The following is a 21,986-nucleotide window of genomic DNA, read 5'->3' as shown; positions in this document are numbered from 1 at the left end:
AATACATACTATTTTAGATACACAAACAGAATTGATCCGAAACAGAAAGCTTTCCAAATGCACTCACAAAGTTTTTAATGCTTTTGTCTTTATCCTCAACTTCTGCTTCAAAAATATGCCAGCATGACCCTTTTTAAAAATACTTCAAGGAAAAAGTCCTATACATCCTTTCTTGTCCAAAGTCAACAAGGAGACTGTGAGAATCAAAAAAAATTAACTACCAGGTCTACTGGATAACCACATACCTTTTTTGTTTCCCATGGGCAGGTTGGTACTCAGTAAAGAAGCAAAAGAGCTTTGTTTTGACAGCTGAGCCTTAGCTGCTAGTGCATTATTCCACAGAGCTTTTATAAGCATCGATGCCAAATACAAGGTCTATAAACACAATCAGATAACAGAGCCATTAAGCAGCAGGTTTTGGATGCAAAGATCCACTGTTAATCTTTCTACATGCCAAACTACAGTTCACCAAAATAAACCCATCACAATGCACAGTGTTGTGTGAAACACTTTTTCACTTCAGATATGAACTTAAATTCTTATCAGTGGTTATCAGTCTTCAAAAAATCTCTGAAAAAAAGATTATAATTCAAAAGCCAGAAAAGGCCATGAAGAAACATGGTAACTTAAGTCACATAGCTTCCTCTCACGCATCAGTGAATGTTACTTTTACATGCATTCCTTTAGAAAGGTAAAGAAAAATTCCTCATGTTTTTTAAAAATAATGACATAAGTTCTTTTCCTTTACCTGTTCAGTGTGAGCACTTGGATGAAGAGTTGACACTAGGTTAAGAAGATGTCTAAGTGGGACAGGGTCCAAGTTTTTGATCAAAGAAGGAAACAAGTCATGTATGTAACGACTGCAGTGCTTTAGCTACAGAGTACAGAGAATAGAACAGGAACAGCAAAACAAACTTTAAAAAAACAGACCAAAGATTGATAAAATTCCACAAATTAAACAACATCTTTGCACAAATTCTCAGGAAGCACTTTTCCAACAATTGCAAACTACATAAGACTTGCAACATAGGCTAAACAAACTTTATACTGTAAAGTTAAGGGAAATCAAATGCAGCATCATCTTCCTCAGTTCTTCTTATAAGCGATTTGGTGAAAAGAACTGGAAGTTGATTTTGCATTTTCATTCAACTTCTATTATATTAGTGTATAGGCTAAATCCTGAGGGAAATATCGTCTGCAATGGTTCACTTATTAGCAGTGATAAATACAAATCAAGACATTACAGGCTAATATGAGACTGAGAGAACAGACTGTGTGACATGTGTGAGAATTACATGTAGTTCATATGTCTTTCCAGTAATGGATGTCAAAAAAATACAACAATGTGTTTAGCTAACTACTCTATTTACACATTAAAGTGACAGTGGCCCTAAATGCCTTCTCTTAGGTTAAATGCTGCTTTTCAGTCACTCAAAGGGTTTCAATACGTTTGTAAGGAAGTTGATATTAAAAAAAAAATTATTAAATAATGCTTACAGGAAGCTTCTAGAAAAAATATTATTAGTGTTGGTTACCATATATGCTTCTCAAAAGGGGGTTTTCCCATTATTTATTTATAATTTTTTGCCTTCCTGGCATATAAAGTATCTGTGTCAGCAGTTTATGGGTTACAGGCCATCTTTCAGAAGATTCAAACCGCAATGAAATTAGGTGGTTTCTCTACAAGGGTGCATTTAAACATTTTAAGATACCTGCTTCAGCTCAGAGAAGATAGATTTTTGTCAAAAAATTAGTTTAAAAAATAGAAAATGTATTCTTTAAGGCCTTCTGCTCTTTTAGTATAATGGTTTCAGCCTTTTAGACAACATTAGAGGTTAAATATTTTACAGGAAGTAATCAGGACATACTTTTCTAATTCCAAACATATATATTTTGAAAACATCAGTATATCAAACCAACACGTGAACTGTAAAAGAATTGTCACACTCAGGTAAATACGTTACATTCTTAAAATAGAAAAAAAATCCAGAGATCTATCACTAGTGTGAGTTACTGTATGTGCAAAAACATCCTGGAGGGTAAAATATCTCTTTAAAAATGTAAACAAAGTAGGTAATTATTATTCTGATATAGAAAATTGTTGAGCCTATTAGAGAGAATGCTGCTATAATGAGCATATTTTAACTATACCTGCTGTATGATATAAGGACAACGGACTCAGAGTGTGTAACACAGGAGCATTTGATTGAAACAAATCACAGAGAAACACTGAACACGGAAAAACAACCCCTTCAAATTTTAACTTGTATAAAGGTGTGTACCCTGTATCTGTTCAAAAGGATCAATGTTTTTTCCTCTGACCTTCATTTTGAGTATATTTTTCAGAAAAATTGGCATTGAAACCCTGGCGTGTTTTCCTGGGGGTTTTTGATTTGGGTTGGTTGGTTGTTTAATACAGGCAGAATGAAACTGAGAAAACATCTTCCACAACAGGAAATCAAAATGACTGCTGTATTCAAATCCCCTAAATAAAAGATTTCACAACCCAAAATTAAAAGCATAGCAATCCATTAGCATACAAATATATCTTTCTGAAGGGGGAAAAAAAAAGCCTATCAGCATTTCCAGGTTTACCAAGCAAAAAATAAAATCTCAGTGTCTGTTCACCAGCACTGTAGCACAGCTTGAAACTTCACTACCACAATTTTCACCTGATTGTTCCCACCAGGAGTAAAAGAAGTGGAAGCTACAATACATAGGAGCAAGGCATTTTAGCACAAGAGTAAAAATATTATATTTACCCTACAATCTTCACCCCCACTCTTAGCGAAAACACTGTGTCTTTGCTATACAACCTAATTTTTTTTCCTCATATAAAAATACCTTATAAAAGGAAACTTTTTAAGAACTCTAATAAAAAAATCAGTAATTGTGGCAGTTAGTTAAAATTTTGCTCAGCAAAAGAGACAAGAAAAAGTCAGAAACTCAACTTTTAAGAATGTAAAACAAAATCAACCTGCCATTTTTTATTTTGTGTTTTTATCACTCCTGCAATTATGAAAAATGTATATATACCTGTGCTGCAGCCCAAATACAGTCTATATGTTGAGTACTAAGCCTCCCTTCAGCTGCAAGAAAATTCAGAATCACTTGGCATTGTTTGATGATCTGCAAAGTGAGAACACATTGAGGAAAGATTTACTAGAACAAGTAGTTACTCCTCCACATCTATACAAAAAATAATCATTTTATACAAACCTCAATATGTAAATTTGGTCCAAAAATGTGCTCAACCACATTGTTGCTGATGAGCCAGTCTGCAAGCTCTTTAGCAATTGACCTAGACACAAAGAAAGAACAGAAACATATGCAAAATTATCTGCCTCTTCTCTAGCACAGAACATCTTTTAAATTAATATCTGTAATTGTAAGAAACATACAAGAACTTTTCTGAACACAAAACATACTCAACATTCATTATGGTAGGAAGCAAATTATTTGCCTGTTTTCCTTCAGTTGGAAGACTAATGCCAAATATCAGCATTTCCCGCTCACCCCTCCGGATCATTAGCAAACATATAACCAACAGCTCAACATATTTCACTAGTTAACAGAGCTCAACAAACCACCTGCAGACCACTTTTGAAGACCTCACTGATAAGATTTTGATAAACAGTGCTATTTAACCCAACTTTATAATGACATTCCAGAACTACTGAGTTCACACACATGAACAAGTTGAGAGTGATAGCAATAGCTTTTTAAAGAAAGCCACTTAAATATTTTTAGACTCTCCTGCATAAAAACCAACTCATGTAGCTTTAAAAAGCTGTTTTCCATGGCCATGCTTAAACTCACATAGCACACATATACTTCAAAACTCTCATTTTGCTTCATCCATAACAATAGGGAACTTTACCCACCACTGATCAATTAACAAACATTCAAACAGAATAGGACAAGGAAACAATTTTCAAATAACAAAGTTGAACTCCCAGAAAGGACTGCCCTGTCTGGAAACTAGTGCATAAACTCCTTTTTATTTCCTCCTTTCAAGCAAATGTTTGTTTACCCAAATTTTGGCACCACAAGCAATTAGAGGATATCACAGTATTTAAAGCACAGCTTGCAGTTTAAAAGGCCCTGGAATAAAAGCACTCTGTTTCACAAGAAGGAGAGAATGGGAGGGGGTGTCTTGGAGGACTACTGGAAGATTTGTTTTTACTACTGCTATCTGCAACCTTTATGGTCACAATATTAGAATTCCAGGATTGCCAATCTTTATCATCCACAGTAAGAAAACAAGATACTTTAGGTAAAAAGATACTGCCTTTGTAGCTTTTCTGAACAGGATTCACTTCTCCGGGCACATTGCCAGTTCTTTGATTGTTTTCAATTGCCTGGTCCCTATGGATGAGCTCAAAGAGCAGAGTTCCTATTTCTCCACACCATGCCTGTATTGTCCTATTCTAATTCCAGAACATAGGGAATCAAATATTCCATATTATTCAGAAAAATATCATTTCCCCTAATATTTCAGCAATAACTGGTTTCTAAGGTACAACAATTTACCAACAGTGCCATTTATGGCTTATTAACAAATTCATTTTCATACTGTAAAGACAGCTTTGACATGGTACTTCCTATAGCTTCATTTGAAAACAAAACCAAAACCTAACCACAACCCCAACACCCCAAAGATGCCTACCCCAAATCAAGTTTTGGAGCACACAGCTTACAGACTCATTCAGGGCTTGGATTTCTGTCTAACAAAGCCTGAAGTAAGATCTTTTCACAGGTGAGCTGTGATTTTCAAGACTTGACAGCAAAAGGAATTAATTATTCATTTGAATATATGCTACCAGGCTCCTTTAGCAACAAACATGGCTCTCAAAAAATGCTCTTATCCACCAACCTTCATGCTGACAAGCACAAGAGACCACAGTGGCATTGCCCACATGGCTGAAGAGACTGTAACTTGCATTTTGTCAGACTGGTAGAATTGATATTTCAGGTTCACCTGGAATCACAGGTGTCCAACCCACACTCGGAACGCTGAATGCAGCCTGCAAATCAGTCCTTGAATTTAGGGCCTGTTTGTCCTCGGCTCCTGCTTATGGCTGTCCACGGCTGTGCCTTGTTCTGGGCAGAAGTGCTCCCGTTACGTGACCAAAACATAAGCAGAAAGCCTCATAGTTTGCAGTCTTCACTCATGAAAGGACAGACAGATCTGGTCACATGAGTGAACACACACATCCACTAGAAGCAGGAGATCTGCACGGATGTACTTCTGGTTATGAAATGTGAGAAAAATCATTGCACCCGGTCCACCATAAGAAGCAAGAGCCTTAACACCTGAGTCACAAGTCAACGGAGTTGACCACTTACTTTCTTCTCAGACCACTTACTTTCTTCTCAGATGTGAATTTTTAAACATGTAGCTTTCAGAATGAATTCCAGACATGCTCTGCTAGATTCCATAATCAATGTTAATGCAAAAGGACATACTGCTCGGTGCGTGTCCTTAAGCCAAAGGCTTCTGCTAGTGGCACAAAGTCCATTAGACATCGTATCCACAGTCATATGTTGCATTTTAGCTACTCCAAAGGAAAGAACAAAAACTCACTCACTGAGAGTGTTCCTTCACATTAAATTAGTATGGTGGTTCTCTAATCTGAGAAATAATGGATTACTCTTCTGAAGGAATGGGGGTTTTTTTAATAGATGTATTCTCAGTGGTAAAAAAACCTCTTTATCCTACCTGTGAGCTCGACTGTGATAAAATGACATCTCAGATTTCTGAAGGTAAACGTTCATTTGATATGGATTTGTTGAGGATGACCGAAGACAAGCGGATCCTTGTGAAAGGCAGAATGCAGCCTTTGTGTTTCCCAGAGGAACTGTTCCTCCCAGAAAGTTTTGCTGAGGGCACACCAATCACTAAGTATACAGCCTTTGTAAATGGCGAAGCTCTTACCAGTGCTAAGTATTCACCATTCACCAAAGCAAACTAATTTCAGTGTAAATGATGTCTGACTTAATTCCTAAACACCTCCATTTCAGGCAAGGGTTTTTTAATCCAGCGGTTTTCTAGATCCTTGATAAATTTTCACACTTTCAGAGCCAACACCTTAACTCACATGGAATTCCAGAATACGAATAAACTGCAAGCCTATAAATAATCTAAGATTTGAAGTTGTGTATTGTACATATATCTATCTCCCATTTTTACTTTAATAATTAAAGCCCTACAGCCTTGAGAAATTTCAGCAACACTCAAGTTCATAAACAAGAAATCAGTTATCTCACTCAGTAAGCAGGGTAACCTACAGTAACTTTTTATTAAAAGATTTAAAGAATAATTTCCAATATTTTTCAATGCAGTTTAATTTCAATTTCTAACTATGATAAAATTTCCTTCATATAGTCAGTATTTTTTGTATTTCAAAAGTGTTTTTTTACAGAACAATTTGCAAATTATTATATGACTATTACTACCCAGTATCACAACAATTCAGGCAACTTAAGAAGAACTCATTTTTCAGTGAAAATATGCTCAAATTCTCTTTTAAAAGGTTCTTCAAAAGGTTATACAAAAATTTCCCTCCTTCAGACTGAAGGAAATGATGAGAGTGAAAAACATGCATTATGATCAAAGTACAGAAATGCCTGATCCTCTAACATGAAAGCAGCAGTACAAAGAATGCCTTTACAAATTAGATAGCTCAGTCATACATACCTCAGTAGTAAGAACATTCACCTTGGTAATTTGCTGTTTTTCATGGGTTTAGTAATTGCGATAGCAAGAGGAAAAAGCCATTTAAAGAACGTGACACTCTAGGAGCGTGTGCTGTGGGTGAGGGAGGAGGAGAGAATGAACGAGTAAAGGTAGCAGCCACTAGTTTAATTGTCTCTAAATCTTTCTCACACGGGAAATCTACACAACATATTGGGCTACATGATCTCTACATTTAATTCATTACCCCCTAGACTTTTCATTTAAATTCTCTGACAATTTGTGTCTGTAAAAATTACCTGTTTTACTTCCAATCAGTGAAATTCAAGCACTTTTAACATTAGTTTCCCCAGAGCCTTCCATGAGACTGCAGGGAAGAACGGAATCTATGCAGTTTCAGAGATGACTTCACGTTTGTCAACTGTACTTACAAAAGGTGAGCGAATACTAGAGCTTGAATTTTATTAATTGTAAATAAAACTATCTGGAAGGAAACTACAGTTTACGCATGATCAAAGAATGCCTCCCTGAGAGCACTGGGTTAAAGTCCTAGAAACATTTTAATCTAAGGCTGTGGTGCAAAGACTTGGTAGCCACATGATGACCAAGATCCACAGCAAAATAACGCCCCCAAAGAAAACCTTATTTATCCAGTCAATTCCCAACACTATTCACCATCCAGCTACAAAACCACACCAGCTCAGGACTGGATGAAATGCAGTTACTAGTCAGCAATGTCACTGAAAAATATCATATAAAACCTTAAAAGAATAAATGTAGCAATATAATGAGCAGCTTGCAAAGGATGAAGAGTAACATTTCTTGACAAAATCACTGAAAGAGCACCTATCACACAGCAATGGATGCGAAACACTCTTCTGAACTATTTAGGAATAGGAATAGCAAGTACCTTCCCAACTCACATTCAAGCACATATTTGTGAGCACACATTTTATTATTTGATGCTGCTCTACAGGCTCCAAAACCACCACTCTGACATCACCTTGAATATTTATTACACTACTATGTGTGCCAATAGAAAGATTAGTGAACTGAGTGAAAGACTTTAGGACTATTTTTTTCAGGGAAAATCTGAAAAGATCCCTGGAATGTGGAATAGAGAAGGGAAGAGGCATTTAAATGATATACTGCCATAATTCAGTTACTGAATTTAGACAAAAATTGGGAAAGCAAGAGTTAACACGGGCTAAGAGAACAGTGGTGAAATGAAAAAGCACTACAAAACTTGCAGTTGAATATTAAGCCTAATAAATAAGGAAAGAGAAGGGAAAGAATGGAGAATAAATAGTCTGGATCTCTCTGTTCAGAGGTGAAAGGAATTCTGGACACCTGAAATTACTCTGTAAGAATATTTAGGGTAATCAAGTTTTTAAATGAGGCAGGAGGTTGTCTCAGCATCCACCTGAATCCTGAAACTCAAAGACATGGCTGCCTGCCAAGGAAAGAGCATAATAAAGTATCTCTTTACACATGTTACTTCCACAAGCTGACAGTGTCCTCATTAAGGAAGAAACACTTTTTTGCTCTTCTGGTCCAAAAAACACAAAACACCCTTTTCCCTTCCTGAAAGGTATGATCATTTTTCGCTAACCGACATCAGCAAAATAGTTTTAGGAATCACTATTCAAAGACTTGAAGACTCTTCTGTTCAGTCTCGTTATTTTTAGCTTCACTAGATTTCATACTCTTCAGTACCTTGTACTGCAAAGAATTCGAGTCTATCGTAAGAGCCAGGAATGGCTAAATTAAAAGTTTATCTCTGAGGGATATTATGAAGTCGAGTCACTAAGACACACTGCACATATCTGGACACATACTCAGTCACCACAAACCCCCAACCCTGGAGAAGACAGTGAAGTAAACTAAATCTAAAAAGACATACAAATATCTACAGCTAGAAAACAGATTCCTCTTAGTTTTCTGCTGCTGTCAAGTGTGAATTGTGAAATCCAATGCTTTCCTAGACAGTGGATGCTTTAGCTTGTCTCACCATGGAAAAATTTGCAACCAGGCAGATAAAGGTGGGAAGTTGCTGTTGCAAAATATTTACTAAAAAAACCTGATGATAGTTCCAAATAAATGGGAAGAGCTAGGACTAACTGATAGCTCTTTTTAAGGAAAAAGATACCTCCCGCAAACCCACCTTATCAAGATACAGAAGGAGAAATCCCAAAGGCTGACAGTTCCAAATGCATCTGGAAAAGTCAAAACACATAATGGGGATTTGACCAGGCATAATGCAAACCATCTTCCTTCGATACATCTGCAGAGGCTACAAATGTACAAAATAAATCTTAGGCTTCCTTTCTGCACTAAAGAAAGAAAATAGGAATGAAAAGCTTTCCTTTCCTTTTCGCTGCTCATTCAATCACTGCCAACACCGTAAGTGCCTTCTCATCCAAAACTTTCTCATGAACAGAGTCTCTCATGAGAGGGAAGCTTTGTACTGAGCAAATTGTAGAAGTGAGACATTTTGCCCAGCCTTCTGCACCAGCCTGTTATGATTATTTGGCTGGAAGAAATCAGTGATTCCAAAAAACATCTGAAGATAAGCAGCAATACTTGATACTGATTTGTTCCCAACTTCTCAGGTAAAAATAGGAGAATGATTGGAATTCAGATTAAAAATATGACACGCCACAAAAGTGGAAAAGAAAGTCTTCTGTCTATGCTGCATTCCTTTCCAATGACAGGCTGTTTACAGTTGCCCTTGCCAAGAAAGTAATATCCCAAATGAGAATTTGACAATTTCTTTCAGCTTTAAAATAACTCTGATGTTCTTGCATAGCACATCTGCTCTTCTGCAGGGAAATGTAAACACCCTTCTCTTTTTCCCCTGTTGGCAACTCTCGTTTTTTACATTTGACACAGAAAATCAAACAGCTTTTTATTAGGTTTAACTGGCAGTATAACTTCTTGCAAATGTTCTTTAATTAGTTACTAGTAGCTAATTCTATTCCATTCACAATGTGTTTCACAAGATAAAGTGACCAAGAAATACCTCTGCTTTGCATTTTCAATGTGAAGGAACGAGAAGAAATGGGTTCAACTGAGGCTTGGCAGTCCTAGTGTGACAGTACACCACGAGCTGGTGGTACAGTATTGAAAATACCCTAACCAAGCAAGCCACCTCACATACGCTAAGAGTTATGCTCCAATAGTAACTAGAGGCTTTGGAAAAAACCCAACACCTCTCCCAGGGCACAAAACATACAAATAATATTTATATGTAAGTATATATTAATATTAAACTAATACATGTCTGGTTACATTTATTATACTATAATACATATTCAATTTTTTTTAAAAAATGTATATGAGCTTAACAACCTTATATTCAGATTTCACCATAGTGCAGTATCTGTGTCATACTTGACCAGAATTCTTTCATTTTTTTCTGACACCACATATCAAAATTTACTTTGAAATAAATGGATAGCATGGATTCATGTTCACCTACTGGTTTAGTAACAAAGGACAAGAAATAATTGATCACAAGTGCTTCTTTACTTTGCATTCTCAAGGTGTTTTCCCATCTTCACGGAAGCAAAACTGCCCTAGATTACGATTCTTCGTTTTTAAACTATCAAACTATTATCCTAAATTTCACTTGGAATATTCAAGCTGCTATTTACATGAAATCTACAGTATTGTGGTCTTGACTGCTGCCAGATTTCAATAGGCGGGTGTTAAAATACAACCAGCTATAATAAAACTACCCAGACAGAAAAGCAAGCCACCTGCTGCTGTCACAGACTTCCCATTAATGAGCAAAAGAGAGTGGGGAGTGTTTGTCTGTAGTGAGACAAATACAACCCCCAAGATAAATGGAAACAATATATCAGCCCCCCAAAATAAACATCAAGAGTACAGCACACGTAAAATCCTAGATTTTTTCATACTTTGCCTACTGTTTGAAATGAACAATTATTTCAACTACTTATAGACATACTTTTGTCTAAATTCTAGACAGTTCTAACAGCAGGTTTAGAGTTACTACACAATTCAATACATTTCCTCACTGCAGTACGATCCCACACGTGAGTCCTAAGAAAGAGTTATGGGAGTCTCCTTTAAAATTGTTAAAACATGGTTGAATTATAGAAATAAAGCCTTTGAAGAAAAACAACAAATAATTCTAAAAGCACAGACTACAGATTCAGTAGAAAACTAATAACACTTCTGGGAGCCAGTGATGGCAAGACATGTCTTCGTTAACTAAACATTCAGAAGAAATGAGAAGACAACAAAAATACTACTTAGATATGAATGAGTTGGTTCTTATTTATACACCAAAATGGAGAGAATGGCCTCTTAGGGATATTTATTACTTCAGTATCTACATTTTTCTAAACGTTACCTTGTATCTGTCTTAAGACAATTAAAAAAAATCCAAAAGCATTTCAAAATATTTTTAAAGTAACCATTTAAAACTCTGTATTAAACCCCAATTAGATTATTTCCAATTAACACCTCGGATTATCACAACTCCCCACTGCATACAAGTCATAACAACAATACAGAAGAACTGCAATCATATTGTGCATTTAAAGTATTCATAATAACGTCCCTACTTACGTTTCTGTGTCAGAAACTAACGACTCGTTATTACACACATCATTGAAGGTATGAAGTTGGTTCTGTAGTTAAAAAAGAAGAAAAAAATTAACATTTTGCCTAAATATTTTGTGACATAGCTTTCTTACATTTAAGAACAGCAGCAGTGACAGAAAACAAAATTTTCTAGCACTTTCAATGTTTTTAAATAAATAGTTTTGACAAAAATTTGAACAGGCAAATGAAAGCAGCAGTAGGCAAGAGGGATCAATTTTCTTTTTTAACCAACCTTTCTTTCACTAAAGCAATTAAATCCTATTACAAAACTCCACCCCACCCCAAAAACCAAAACAAGGTGTGTAGCAGTCACTTTGCATGTAGGTTTTCATGAGAAATGAAACACATACTCTGGAAACCGGTGTTTTAGGACGTGTCTTGAACTCTTACTATCATCAATTTTAAATCCACGGTCACACACTGATCCAAATTTCCCCACTGAGAATTCTTCTCCAGAGGCATTTCAATAACAGTTGATATTTTTCATATTGTATTTTGCAAGCAATTTTTACAATAATTTCAACTAAATTCTTAAAATTCTGACACAACAGCACAAAAAAGTATACACGGGATAGTATTCCACCACCTTATTCACCTCCTAATATTCTATTCACTTCATGTTATTGTACCATGAAATGCCAGAGGGAATAAAATACTTTTACAATATATATACTATTACCATATATAAACCAGTAAAAAAATAAAGATGCCTGTGCCCAGAAACTCAATTAATGTAACACAAATGTGTTAGCTATTAAGTACAACAAAGGTATAAAATCTGCAGGAAGAAAAAGATGAGAACAAAAAGGCATCTCTGTACTTGGTCTTGTCTCAAGACCCAGGCATCAAAGGGAATTCTACTTTCTACATACACAATGCAATAAGACCAAATACACATGGTTCATGTTTTGTACTATGTTCATGAAAAACCTAACAATTCTGCATTTGCATTTTCACTAATGAACAGAACCACATAAAAAAGGGATGAAAAACTGAAAAAGGAAGGATGTCCAGGTTAGTTACAAGCATTCATTTTCACATAAGTTCATCTGTATCTGGAAGAACAGGAAAAGAGTCCTGTTTGTGAGGGAATGAGAGACAAGAGGGTATTTTAGAGCTGAGCCACCTCCACAGCTGACTGGAAGATGAAATCAAAATGAAATAAGATAATGACAGAAATAAAGCTTCAGGTATATCTTGGTTTACACTTTGCTATTCTTTTCTGTAGCTATTTCCAACTCCCTATTCAAACACCCAAGCTCTCGCTTGGCTAAAATTAACTTCCATGTGTCTGTCTCCAGCCTTGTTTTGTAAATAAGGGCTTCAGTCAGATGATGTGACACATTATGTATATGCTGCTCTTCAAGGGAGGCAAGTCTATATTTGGTGGAAATCAAATTTTAGGACTGGTCATGTTAGCTGTCAGACAGGAAAAAAAGTAAAAGCCAAAAAATCTCTTGGCAGACACAAATCAACACCTCCATGTTAGAAGATGTTCATCTGTTTAGATTCACTGATATATTTGGTCAAAAATTTCTGACAATGACAGCAAAAAAAATACACTTATCTTGCAAAAGGAACAATCAGGCAAGCCATTGAAATTATTTGATCAAATCTATTTTAGTCTTGATCTTGTGAGTTGAAATTAGAATCTGCATCTGAGTCAACTATCTAGATGAATTTTCAGAAGAAACTTTTCTTTGAAATAAAGCATGGATTGAAAAGCTCACACTTTAAAATAATTACACATAATTTTGCTAAAAGTTTTCGTTAAATCTTCATGGCTATTTGCACAATGAATTTACATTCAACTGTAAATGCTCAACTTTAGGCAAATAAAAGTCCAAGGAAATACTTTGCAGTTGCAGGAATCGGTTCTACAATCTTGAAAAAAAAACAGGTTGTGTTGGTTGGGAAGAAGAATTCAATGAAATTCCTTCGACAAATCTGAGCCATCAAAGACACGATTAGAAAAAAGAAACTTAAAAAAGCTACATCTGTACATACAGGAGATTGTGTGAAAATACTATGGAAGCTGAAGTTCATTACATCTCTGTAAACACATCTCTTTGCAAAGAGGACAGAAAACTGATTCAGTAAAGAAGCACTCAAAATCTCTGTAAATTTCGGTTCAGATTTCAGACAGTTGTGCAGATCTGGCAACTAAAATGTTCAGGGTAAAGTACACAAAACTAATTAAATCAGAATGCTTCACAAAACACAAAATCCAACAAAGAAAAATCAAAATATGCTTCTTCCAATAAATGTCTTCATAAGATCTTCACAAAGAGAACAAAATAGAAAGTGGCCAGTGATTTGAGAAAGAATGAATTCTCAGAGTTCCAGAGCCACTGGAAAGACCTGTCGTATTAAAAGAGACCAAATAACAAACAATATTCCATTTCTTTAAAAGCTAAAAACTGTTATTAAAAAAAAATCTCACTTTTATAGTCACATTTATCGATTACAACAGGTCAAACGTATTGTAACTACTTAAAATTCCAGAATTTCACACTCCCTTAAGTGAGCTAGATGCCTGAAAAATATGCGAAGTGGTGCATTCTTATTTTCAGACTTTCCTTTGGTAAGGATACACAGAATGGCACACACTGGTAGTTGAAGATGGACAACTGTACAAAATTAAAAGTACTTACAGGATTAAAAATGTAATGTAAGGGAAACTATAAGGACATTGGAAAATTTGAAATAAATAATACTGAAAATTACATTTTCAGAAACTGTGCACAATGAAAAAAAAGGTACATTATTTTTATGTCCAGTTAATGACCATATTTTAAAACGTATCTGCCAGGTATTGCATCTGTAACTGTAGAAATAATTAGGCAACTGGTGATGAAAAAACACATGCTATATTTTCACCTAAGACTTTAGCAACTCTTTCTTATTACACAAGAAGAATCCCCAACATTCACTTTACACCAATTAATTACAGCAGAAAACTACAAATCAGACACTGATTGTAAGTAGCACTTATATAAAGTCATTCACATAAAGTAGTTACTGTAAATATAACTTATACACATAATGTCACTAGCTCTTCCCCAAATTAACTTTCCCTGTATCTTGCTTTAGCCACTCCACTGGATGAACTGCAGTATGTTTTCATTCACATAAAAGCAAAACTGAATGGACAACACATTCAAGTCCAAACAATGCAGTTACCCTTTGAGCAGCTTTTTAACTTAGTAGTTCACATAACCCTGTAAATTAAATATTTATGTTAAAACCCACCAATAATCTGACTGCAAATACTTACAGGTTACTTTACTGTGTTCAGAAAACATTACAAGACTTAAGAAAAACATGTTTGATTTTTCTAGTCTTGTTTGTTCCTATATTTTGTGCATTAAGGCAACCATGACAATAGTACCTATAAATCTGAGATACAGGAACACAACATTGAAAAGGCTCAGATGAATTAAAAAAGTTCACTTTTGACCTGTTGTACAACTGTCTCTCTACAGCAGCAGAACACACATAGGAAGAAATGGCAGACAAAGGCTGCACACCATATCTTGACTGGTGCGATGTGGAGCGTTTCCATGGGAAAGAGAAGAGGGTTGGTTTTTTTTGTTTGTTTAATCGTTTCTATTTGATGCTATATATATGTGTATCTTCAGTCTTCTGCTAATTAATGCAGCAATCCTCTTTCTTGAGAAACAGACTATACTAAACAAACAGGAAAAAGAGGTATGTACAACGCAAAGCAACAGCTAATTACTTACAGCCAAGTCCAGACACTGTAAAGGTAAAATGAAAACAGATTGAAAGCCATTGTAAACAACAAATATAGCCATGTCAAGGGACTTAAATTTCAACACAGTTGCCACAAAACTTGGTTATAAGACAATTTTGTTTAGCATGGGAAATTGTTCAGGAATTGTGTAGAGTTCTATATGCTGCAGAACAGAGTCACATCTTGGACTGATCTCTCAGTGAACCCTGTGTTCACAATCATGACTATAATTTCATAAGACAGCATATAAGAGGATTCTGCTGTTTACACACATTGAAAAAAGCCCCCAAAACAAGCTTGTAACTCATAAAACGCAATATAAACATTTTTTCTAAATATTATTTATATGTTTAAAAAGTTCTTACTGTTATTTGACTCAGCCCAGCCAATCTCATAGTTAGAGTTGGAGACATAAAGTATTTAAACGCAAGATCAAGACTTTCTTTATCAAAACACAAGGCTGTATCCAATGGCTCTTTAACTGTGCTCCACATTAAATCTGCCATGTTCCGGGCTGCACTCTGTCGCAATTCCTGGTCTGACAGTTTACATAAATACCTAGAATAAATTACAAATGGAAGAAAAAGAAAAAAAGGATATGATTCAAACTAGAACATTCCTGGAACACCATCATGATTATAGCAAATATATATTCCCAATGGCTGTAAGAGCTTTAAAATATCACTATCAAAAGGTGGCCACAAAAAAAAAAAAAAGGTAGAAGCAGAATTATGCAGAATATTTTAATAAATAAATGCATTTTCTATTTTAAACCTGTTCAGATTTATCTCATTTCAGGGAACAACAGAAAAACCATGGAACTCATTGGAAATGTAGAATGAAAGCCTAAATCTTGGATCTGTTCTGTGGGAATATCCTATCTGCCTTCTTGAGATAGCTGCATCGTGTCTACTTACTTTCTTTAAAAACGCAGTGTCACAGTCACAATACGTTTAATATATTAATATCCTTTAAAACTGAATTTCTGAAAACAGTGTCAAAGGACCACAAACAGCATCCTCTGATGGGGAGAATCCTCCCTTGCTCGTGGCCTCAGCCACAGAACAGATAAGAACTACAATCACGCAATCACGTTCTGATAGGATCTGAATCAATGTGGTGCACGCACAATTTTTCTGCCCTAACCATATGCCATCTGTGCCTGTACATCAGTACTCCTTGTGACACAGCACTGCTCTAGCAACAGGTTAGTACAGGAACATATGCCAAGTTACTTCTACTATTGATAGTAATTCTGATCTTTAAGGATGCAGGAGAAGCATCACCAAGGATCCTAGGGACCTGACACAGAAGCCAATACTGCTAAAGAATTTTAAACAGCGGAGTTCCTCCTACTGTAGACGTCCTATTCAAGCACAGTGAGGTGCAATACACTCTGCAAGTGGGAGGCAGAAAAAAAATTAACTTATAAGAAAACACAACCTCAAGTCTTACCTAAGCAACTACAAGATCAAGACACACTGCCACAGTTGAGAATTTCTTCTAAACTGAATGCATGAAAGAAAAATGTTCAGAAACAAGCTTTCCTGAACTTATTTTGAAGCAGTTAAAGTTTGTGTAGTGAAAGGTATGTACATACAAGGTTAGCGTAATTAATTCTTTTCTGCTGTACTTCAGCATTTTGAAGTTTCAACTACACCCAAACTAGATTTAACTACACAGAAATGTGTTAAAATTCCATTTGTTTGACAGACTAAGCCTGGATCTGTCCTTGGAGACTGGCCAAATAGATGCATGAATCTTTTGAAAAACACAACAGTTATTAAACTACACTTAACTAGATTTATGCACCATTCCCTTGCATTTACATCAGTAAATTTAAAAAAAAACAAAAGTAAAAATACAAGCCCTTTTTCACAGCTCTCGTCTAGAGGCCTTAAAATAAACACACTTAAATGATACTTAACATTGTCAAACACAGAAAATAGACTTCGCTGCAAGTAATCATAGAGAGTGTACTATGACACAAATCACAGACAAGTAACAGTAGGATAAAGGAATGACCATTCAGGGCCAAGGCGATTAGATCCTTCACTGTTATTGACTGTGAAATTTGTCTTCTCCTGCAGAGTGCTGGAAAGAAAATCATGGCAAGAAAATACTGTTTGTGTGCTACAATTTCTAAACAAAAGTAGAAACAAGAAGGGAATCCTCATTTGACAAAGTTCTGCAGCAAACTGGACCCACTGACCTATCTTTAGCCTTCTGAGAGGAGTTATACTCTGATGAAAAAAAGGATTGGCCCACATTAAAAATACAATAATCTCAATAAAACTATTAGCATTCTCTGAACAGTTTTTATGTCTCCATCTGTAAATGCAACGTATATTCAGCCCTATTTCTGAAAGCTCTTCATTGTTTATAATACATGTGCAGTCACGCTCAACCATTCTGTGAAGGATTTCTAACTTAAAGATGTTAAACTATATTAATTTTCTCATTCTACATGACATACAAAGAGTGCTTGAATGCAACAGACAGGGAGGAGTGGATGCATCTACATAGCCAGAAAGAAGGGAGCTTTTGTGGCTTCACTAGACTTCTGTAACAAGACTTTCACCTGAAACCTTCCTCATGCTAGAAAGTTTGGTGAAGCAACTATACCAGTTTGTATAACAAAAGGGTTTTGATGTTAATGTGTTAGTATCAGTATATACTTACTTTCATTCATAAATTTCAAACTACAACATTTGTAAGGTTCTTTCAGCACATCTACTGTATTTAGTCCATGCCTGAATCATCTGTGTCATGTTTCCTGTATTACAGTATCATTAAGAGACAGGGTTTTCAGAAAATCCCACTTTATAACAACTGAAACTACTGTGTAGGTGCATTTTCACAGCTAGAGAAGTACTTCAGCAGTATCACCTCCGTTGCCAAGGCCCTAAAGAAAGCTACAGAGAAAAGAGCATTTTTTACTTCTTAACCTGCATCCTAGGGTGTTTTTTTTAAAGCAACTGGGTTATTCTAACCAGGCAGGCACAGCATAAACATAGAAGACAGCATACTTGTCTTTGTAACTGCATCTACACTGGAAAATTTATTGGCATTACTACACTGGTCATAAATCAAATATGACCATAACTTTACTACCAGCATTAAAACTCTAGAAAGTTGCAGAATAGGCCAAGCCTCACTTTATTGTGGAAAGATACAGCTGCCTAAACCTGTCTGTATCACTAAACTGGGTCCACTTTATGCTTTTACCAGTAGAATGTAATTATTAACAAAAAAAAAAGAAATCTTTTCCTGGTACTGGCAATTAACACACACCTTTCCTTATACTGACTAACTGTAAATTTGCTGCACTGCCTTAAATAAGAAGAGTGATATGGAACAAGACAAGAAGTCTATTTAGCTCAAAATAGCCACTGTAAAAGCAGATTAAAGATTTATCCCATATATTACAAAAAAAAGATGAACCCATCTAGTACTGTGAATTCATTTATCTCTTTCTATTTATACTTTCGGCTTTCTCACTAACCTGTGCCAGTTAGTTTCACAATTATGTTCACATGAAAAACAGTCTCTCAAGTCTGCAACCTGACAACTGCATTGCATGTCCTCAGCTTTTGAAAAACTGTATTCCTCCCTATTGTCTTTATTTAACTCGTTCAACAGCCATCTCCCTATCAAAAAAGACCCCTAGACTACACCTCTCCTCCTTTCCACAAATTAATTTTTTATCTCCTACCTTCTTTACCACCCTTCCTATCACATGGTTAGTTCTGTTATTATCTGAGAGATGGAACGATCAGAACTGTGTATGCTATATAAATGTGAATATGTGCCTGATTGGTATAATGGCTTCATAATGGTTTCCATTCCATCCTTCATTATTTTTTCTAATTCCTAAAATTTTGTCACTTTCATTCTGATTAGCCTTAAGTCTTAGAGGAATATATGAAGGATACTTCAGGGTCTGTGTAATCCCAGTATTTTTATCTAAATGAGGCTTTTGGAAAGAAACATACCTCTTTTTATACATATACATATAGGATAGTCTATGCTTGTAGAGGACCTGTCCTGCCAGCCTGGTATATTTAAAATAATCATTAAATACATATTATCTATATTTAAGCAACACATATACATTTAAAAAAAAGAAAAGGTTTTGTCTACTGAAACTATTTGAGTTTGCTGTATTTGGGGATAGAGAGAGTTCAGTTTTAAATGTGCAGTTTATGTTAAGCAGTACATGTTGACGTAATGCTTACAAACACATCTTATGCTTCAGGACTTTAGCTACTCAGCTGTGAAGTAATCTTTTTTTTTTTTCTCCTTAAAAAGATTCCTTTGGACCACAACTGCAAAAGGGCTATCAAGCAGAATGAGTCAGAGCCCCTCTGTGATACAAATAATTCACTTAAGAGCCTGGCCATTGTCTCCCGACTTGTCTATTCTTTGTACCTACAGGATCAATGTTGAGATTTTTGGAGCTGTGAAGTATTTTTTTGCAACTGCAAAATTAAAGGGTTATTACAAGAGTTTTTCATGACATTTCGTAGCAAGGCGTGGTCTTGGGCACTCCCATAAAACCCAAATTATTTGGAAAAATACTTTTAAGCAGAACAGTAATTTGAATTCTTTGAGTCTTTCTCACTATTCTACAGGAACACTGTGGATCACCAATTCTGTTTGGAGCTTCCACTTCCTCTACGTATACACCAGTGCTATACTTGTGCCCTGTGCTGAGGCTACATGGCTAACACAGGAGCAACTGCCACTTGCAATTTCCTCTCAATGTGCTTGAGCACAGAAGGTTCCCCTTCTCCCTAACCAGGGCACACACGAATCCTTCATAAAAAAGTCTCTCAAGGCTGGAGAGGGGTAAAGGGCGGGGAGGAAAATGTTAGAACTAAATATGGTATTATTGGTCAGAACAAATGCTACACACAACATTCAGATTTTAGAGAGGAACACTGAGTAGGTGATAGCAACTGTGATGTCAAAGAAACAAGAATTTCAGGTCTTTTCCTCCATGCTACCCAGCACTTTTGGGTGGCTTACAGAGGCACTTGCAACATCAGGCATAAAACTTCATCTCTTAATTCTCATAAAACTGTACTTCAGTGTTAGTCATCATCTTTCTAAAGGACAGAACTATCCGTGACACCTTTGATCAACTATCTTTCCACTGACCATTGTCCTCAAGAAACCACTGTTTATAGTTACTGCTCTCTTGAGGCATTCAATGTCTGGAACCAGGAAGAGCATCCCTCATTGCTGATCATGACATGGAAGTCAGCTGGAACCAATGTTTTTTTATAAAAAGACAACATCCCTCAGTTGTAATTGCAGTAAGTCATGACTTATTTTCTAGAAACACTTCATCAGTAAGTCTCTTATTTTTTTTCCATGAGAATTTTGCCATTTGAGCTGCAGAATTCCAAGGTATTAGAATCAATAAAAGCTTCCTTCCAAAGAGGTCAAAACCTTCCTTACTGAAAGCATGTCCTTTATTTCTTTCCAAAACAGCTTACAAACATAGGACATTCATTCAGAGGCAAGATATGACTGCTAATGCTCCATCCCCCAGGCAGATAATAACATTAATTAGTCTTTTTTTAGCAGCAATAATGATGGGATTGTGTCCATGATTGTTGCGAATTCCAGCAGTGGTCTCCTCTACACAAATACACACTTTGGTATTTCATCCACTCCTTGGAGAAATAACCACAAAACAGGAACATAAAGGTTAACCTCATCTGATCAAAGATGCTGCTAAGTTGCCAATCAGGTGATTTCTGTGCTAATGCTGATCAGCACCCCAAAATGCAGCTCTTGCAAGGAAACTACATGAGCAATATAATTTGGACTAACTGTCAGAGCCCCAAGACCTCATTCTGGACTAAAACCCTCTCCAAGCCTTCTTTCTTACTTTGCATAGTAGCAGAAAATATTGCAGGATTTGTTTCAAAGGTGCTGTGCTGCTGTGCCCAGGATTATGTTTGCTTTTTTTTTTCTTCACTAAAGGAAAAAGCAGATGGAAACCTAGAGACCCAAGCTGCTAAGGCAAGATCTGTAAGCTTGACAACCACATGGGGTGAGCTGCGTGTATCAAGAAAGTCATCTCTTACTGAAGGCATCTGTGTTAACTTCTGTCCGATATAAAGCACTAGAGATCATTTTTGTGTTATGGCCTCAAAGCTTCATGTCCCACCCCCTAAGTACATCTTCACAAACAAAGCTTTGGATTGTGTAATGCTGCGAAGTCCCAGATCTCCCATCAGGATTCAGCTGTGAAAAACAGAAACCGGGAGAACATTCCCCTCCTTCTCTAAACTGCTGGTGTTTTCCATAGGTAGATCCTGTATCAATATCATCATTCTGACCAACATGAACATACTGTAAATGCCAGGAACAAGCAGCAAGGGCATTATTTATGGCAAAAAGCTGTGGCCAAAACACATTTTTAATCAGATTCATTTATTCATGACTAAAGTAAAAGGGAAGAGGCAAACACAGGAAAAAAATTTCTATCCATTCCAGTGACCCTAATTACACCTGCAGTCATGAAACAGAAAATAATTTAAGAATTACAGGATGACGAGCAAGTGAGGATTAACAGCAAAGACTTCAGCCTGTTTCAGTCTGTCTCACTCAAGTTCCTTCTTATCAGCCTATCTGTAACGGTTATCTTTCTTTTTTAATTTCTATGCATTGCAAGAAGATAGGTAAGGCTCATGAACAACATTCCCAGGTACACAAACAACCATTAATGGAATATATACAGAGACAAGAACTTGAAGATCCTCTGCCTGTCCTACCTAGACTGCTTCATGGTTAATAATTACCTTTATAAGATTTCAAAGATAGCAAAACAGCATTAAAGGAGTGCACATGGCTGGACTAACTCAAGAGGGGTATGTTTTA

At 36.1% G+C, this 21,986-nt stretch overlaps 1 protein-coding gene across 2 annotated transcripts in view; it reads right to left on the bottom strand.

Moving 5' to 3' along the window:
• USP34 (ubiquitin specific peptidase 34) overlaps positions 1-21,986 on the bottom strand; it is a 129,774-nt gene that overhangs the window by 73,335 nt on the left and 34,453 nt on the right. For both annotated transcript variants that reach the window (XM_084262502.1, XM_084262503.1), the window contains exons 7-12: positions 15,455-15,647; positions 11,297-11,358; positions 3,220-3,301; positions 3,037-3,129; positions 749-874; positions 246-375 (exon numbers count right to left, since the gene is read on the bottom strand). In XM_084262502.1, coding sequence (XP_084118628.1) covers positions 246-375; positions 749-874; positions 3,037-3,129; positions 3,220-3,301; positions 11,297-11,358; positions 15,455-15,647 — 686 coding nt within the window. The remainder of the gene's footprint in view (positions 1-245; positions 376-748; positions 875-3,036; positions 3,130-3,219; positions 3,302-11,296; positions 11,359-15,454; positions 15,648-21,986) is intronic.

This window comes from Gallinula chloropus, assembly GCF_964237585.1.
Source record: "Gallinula chloropus genome assembly, chromosome: 3".
NCBI classification, from domain to species: Eukaryota; Metazoa; Chordata; class Aves; order Gruiformes; family Rallidae; genus Gallinula; species Gallinula chloropus.
Note: the sequence above shows the minus strand (reverse complement) of the source record. Positions and strands in the feature narration are given on the sequence as shown.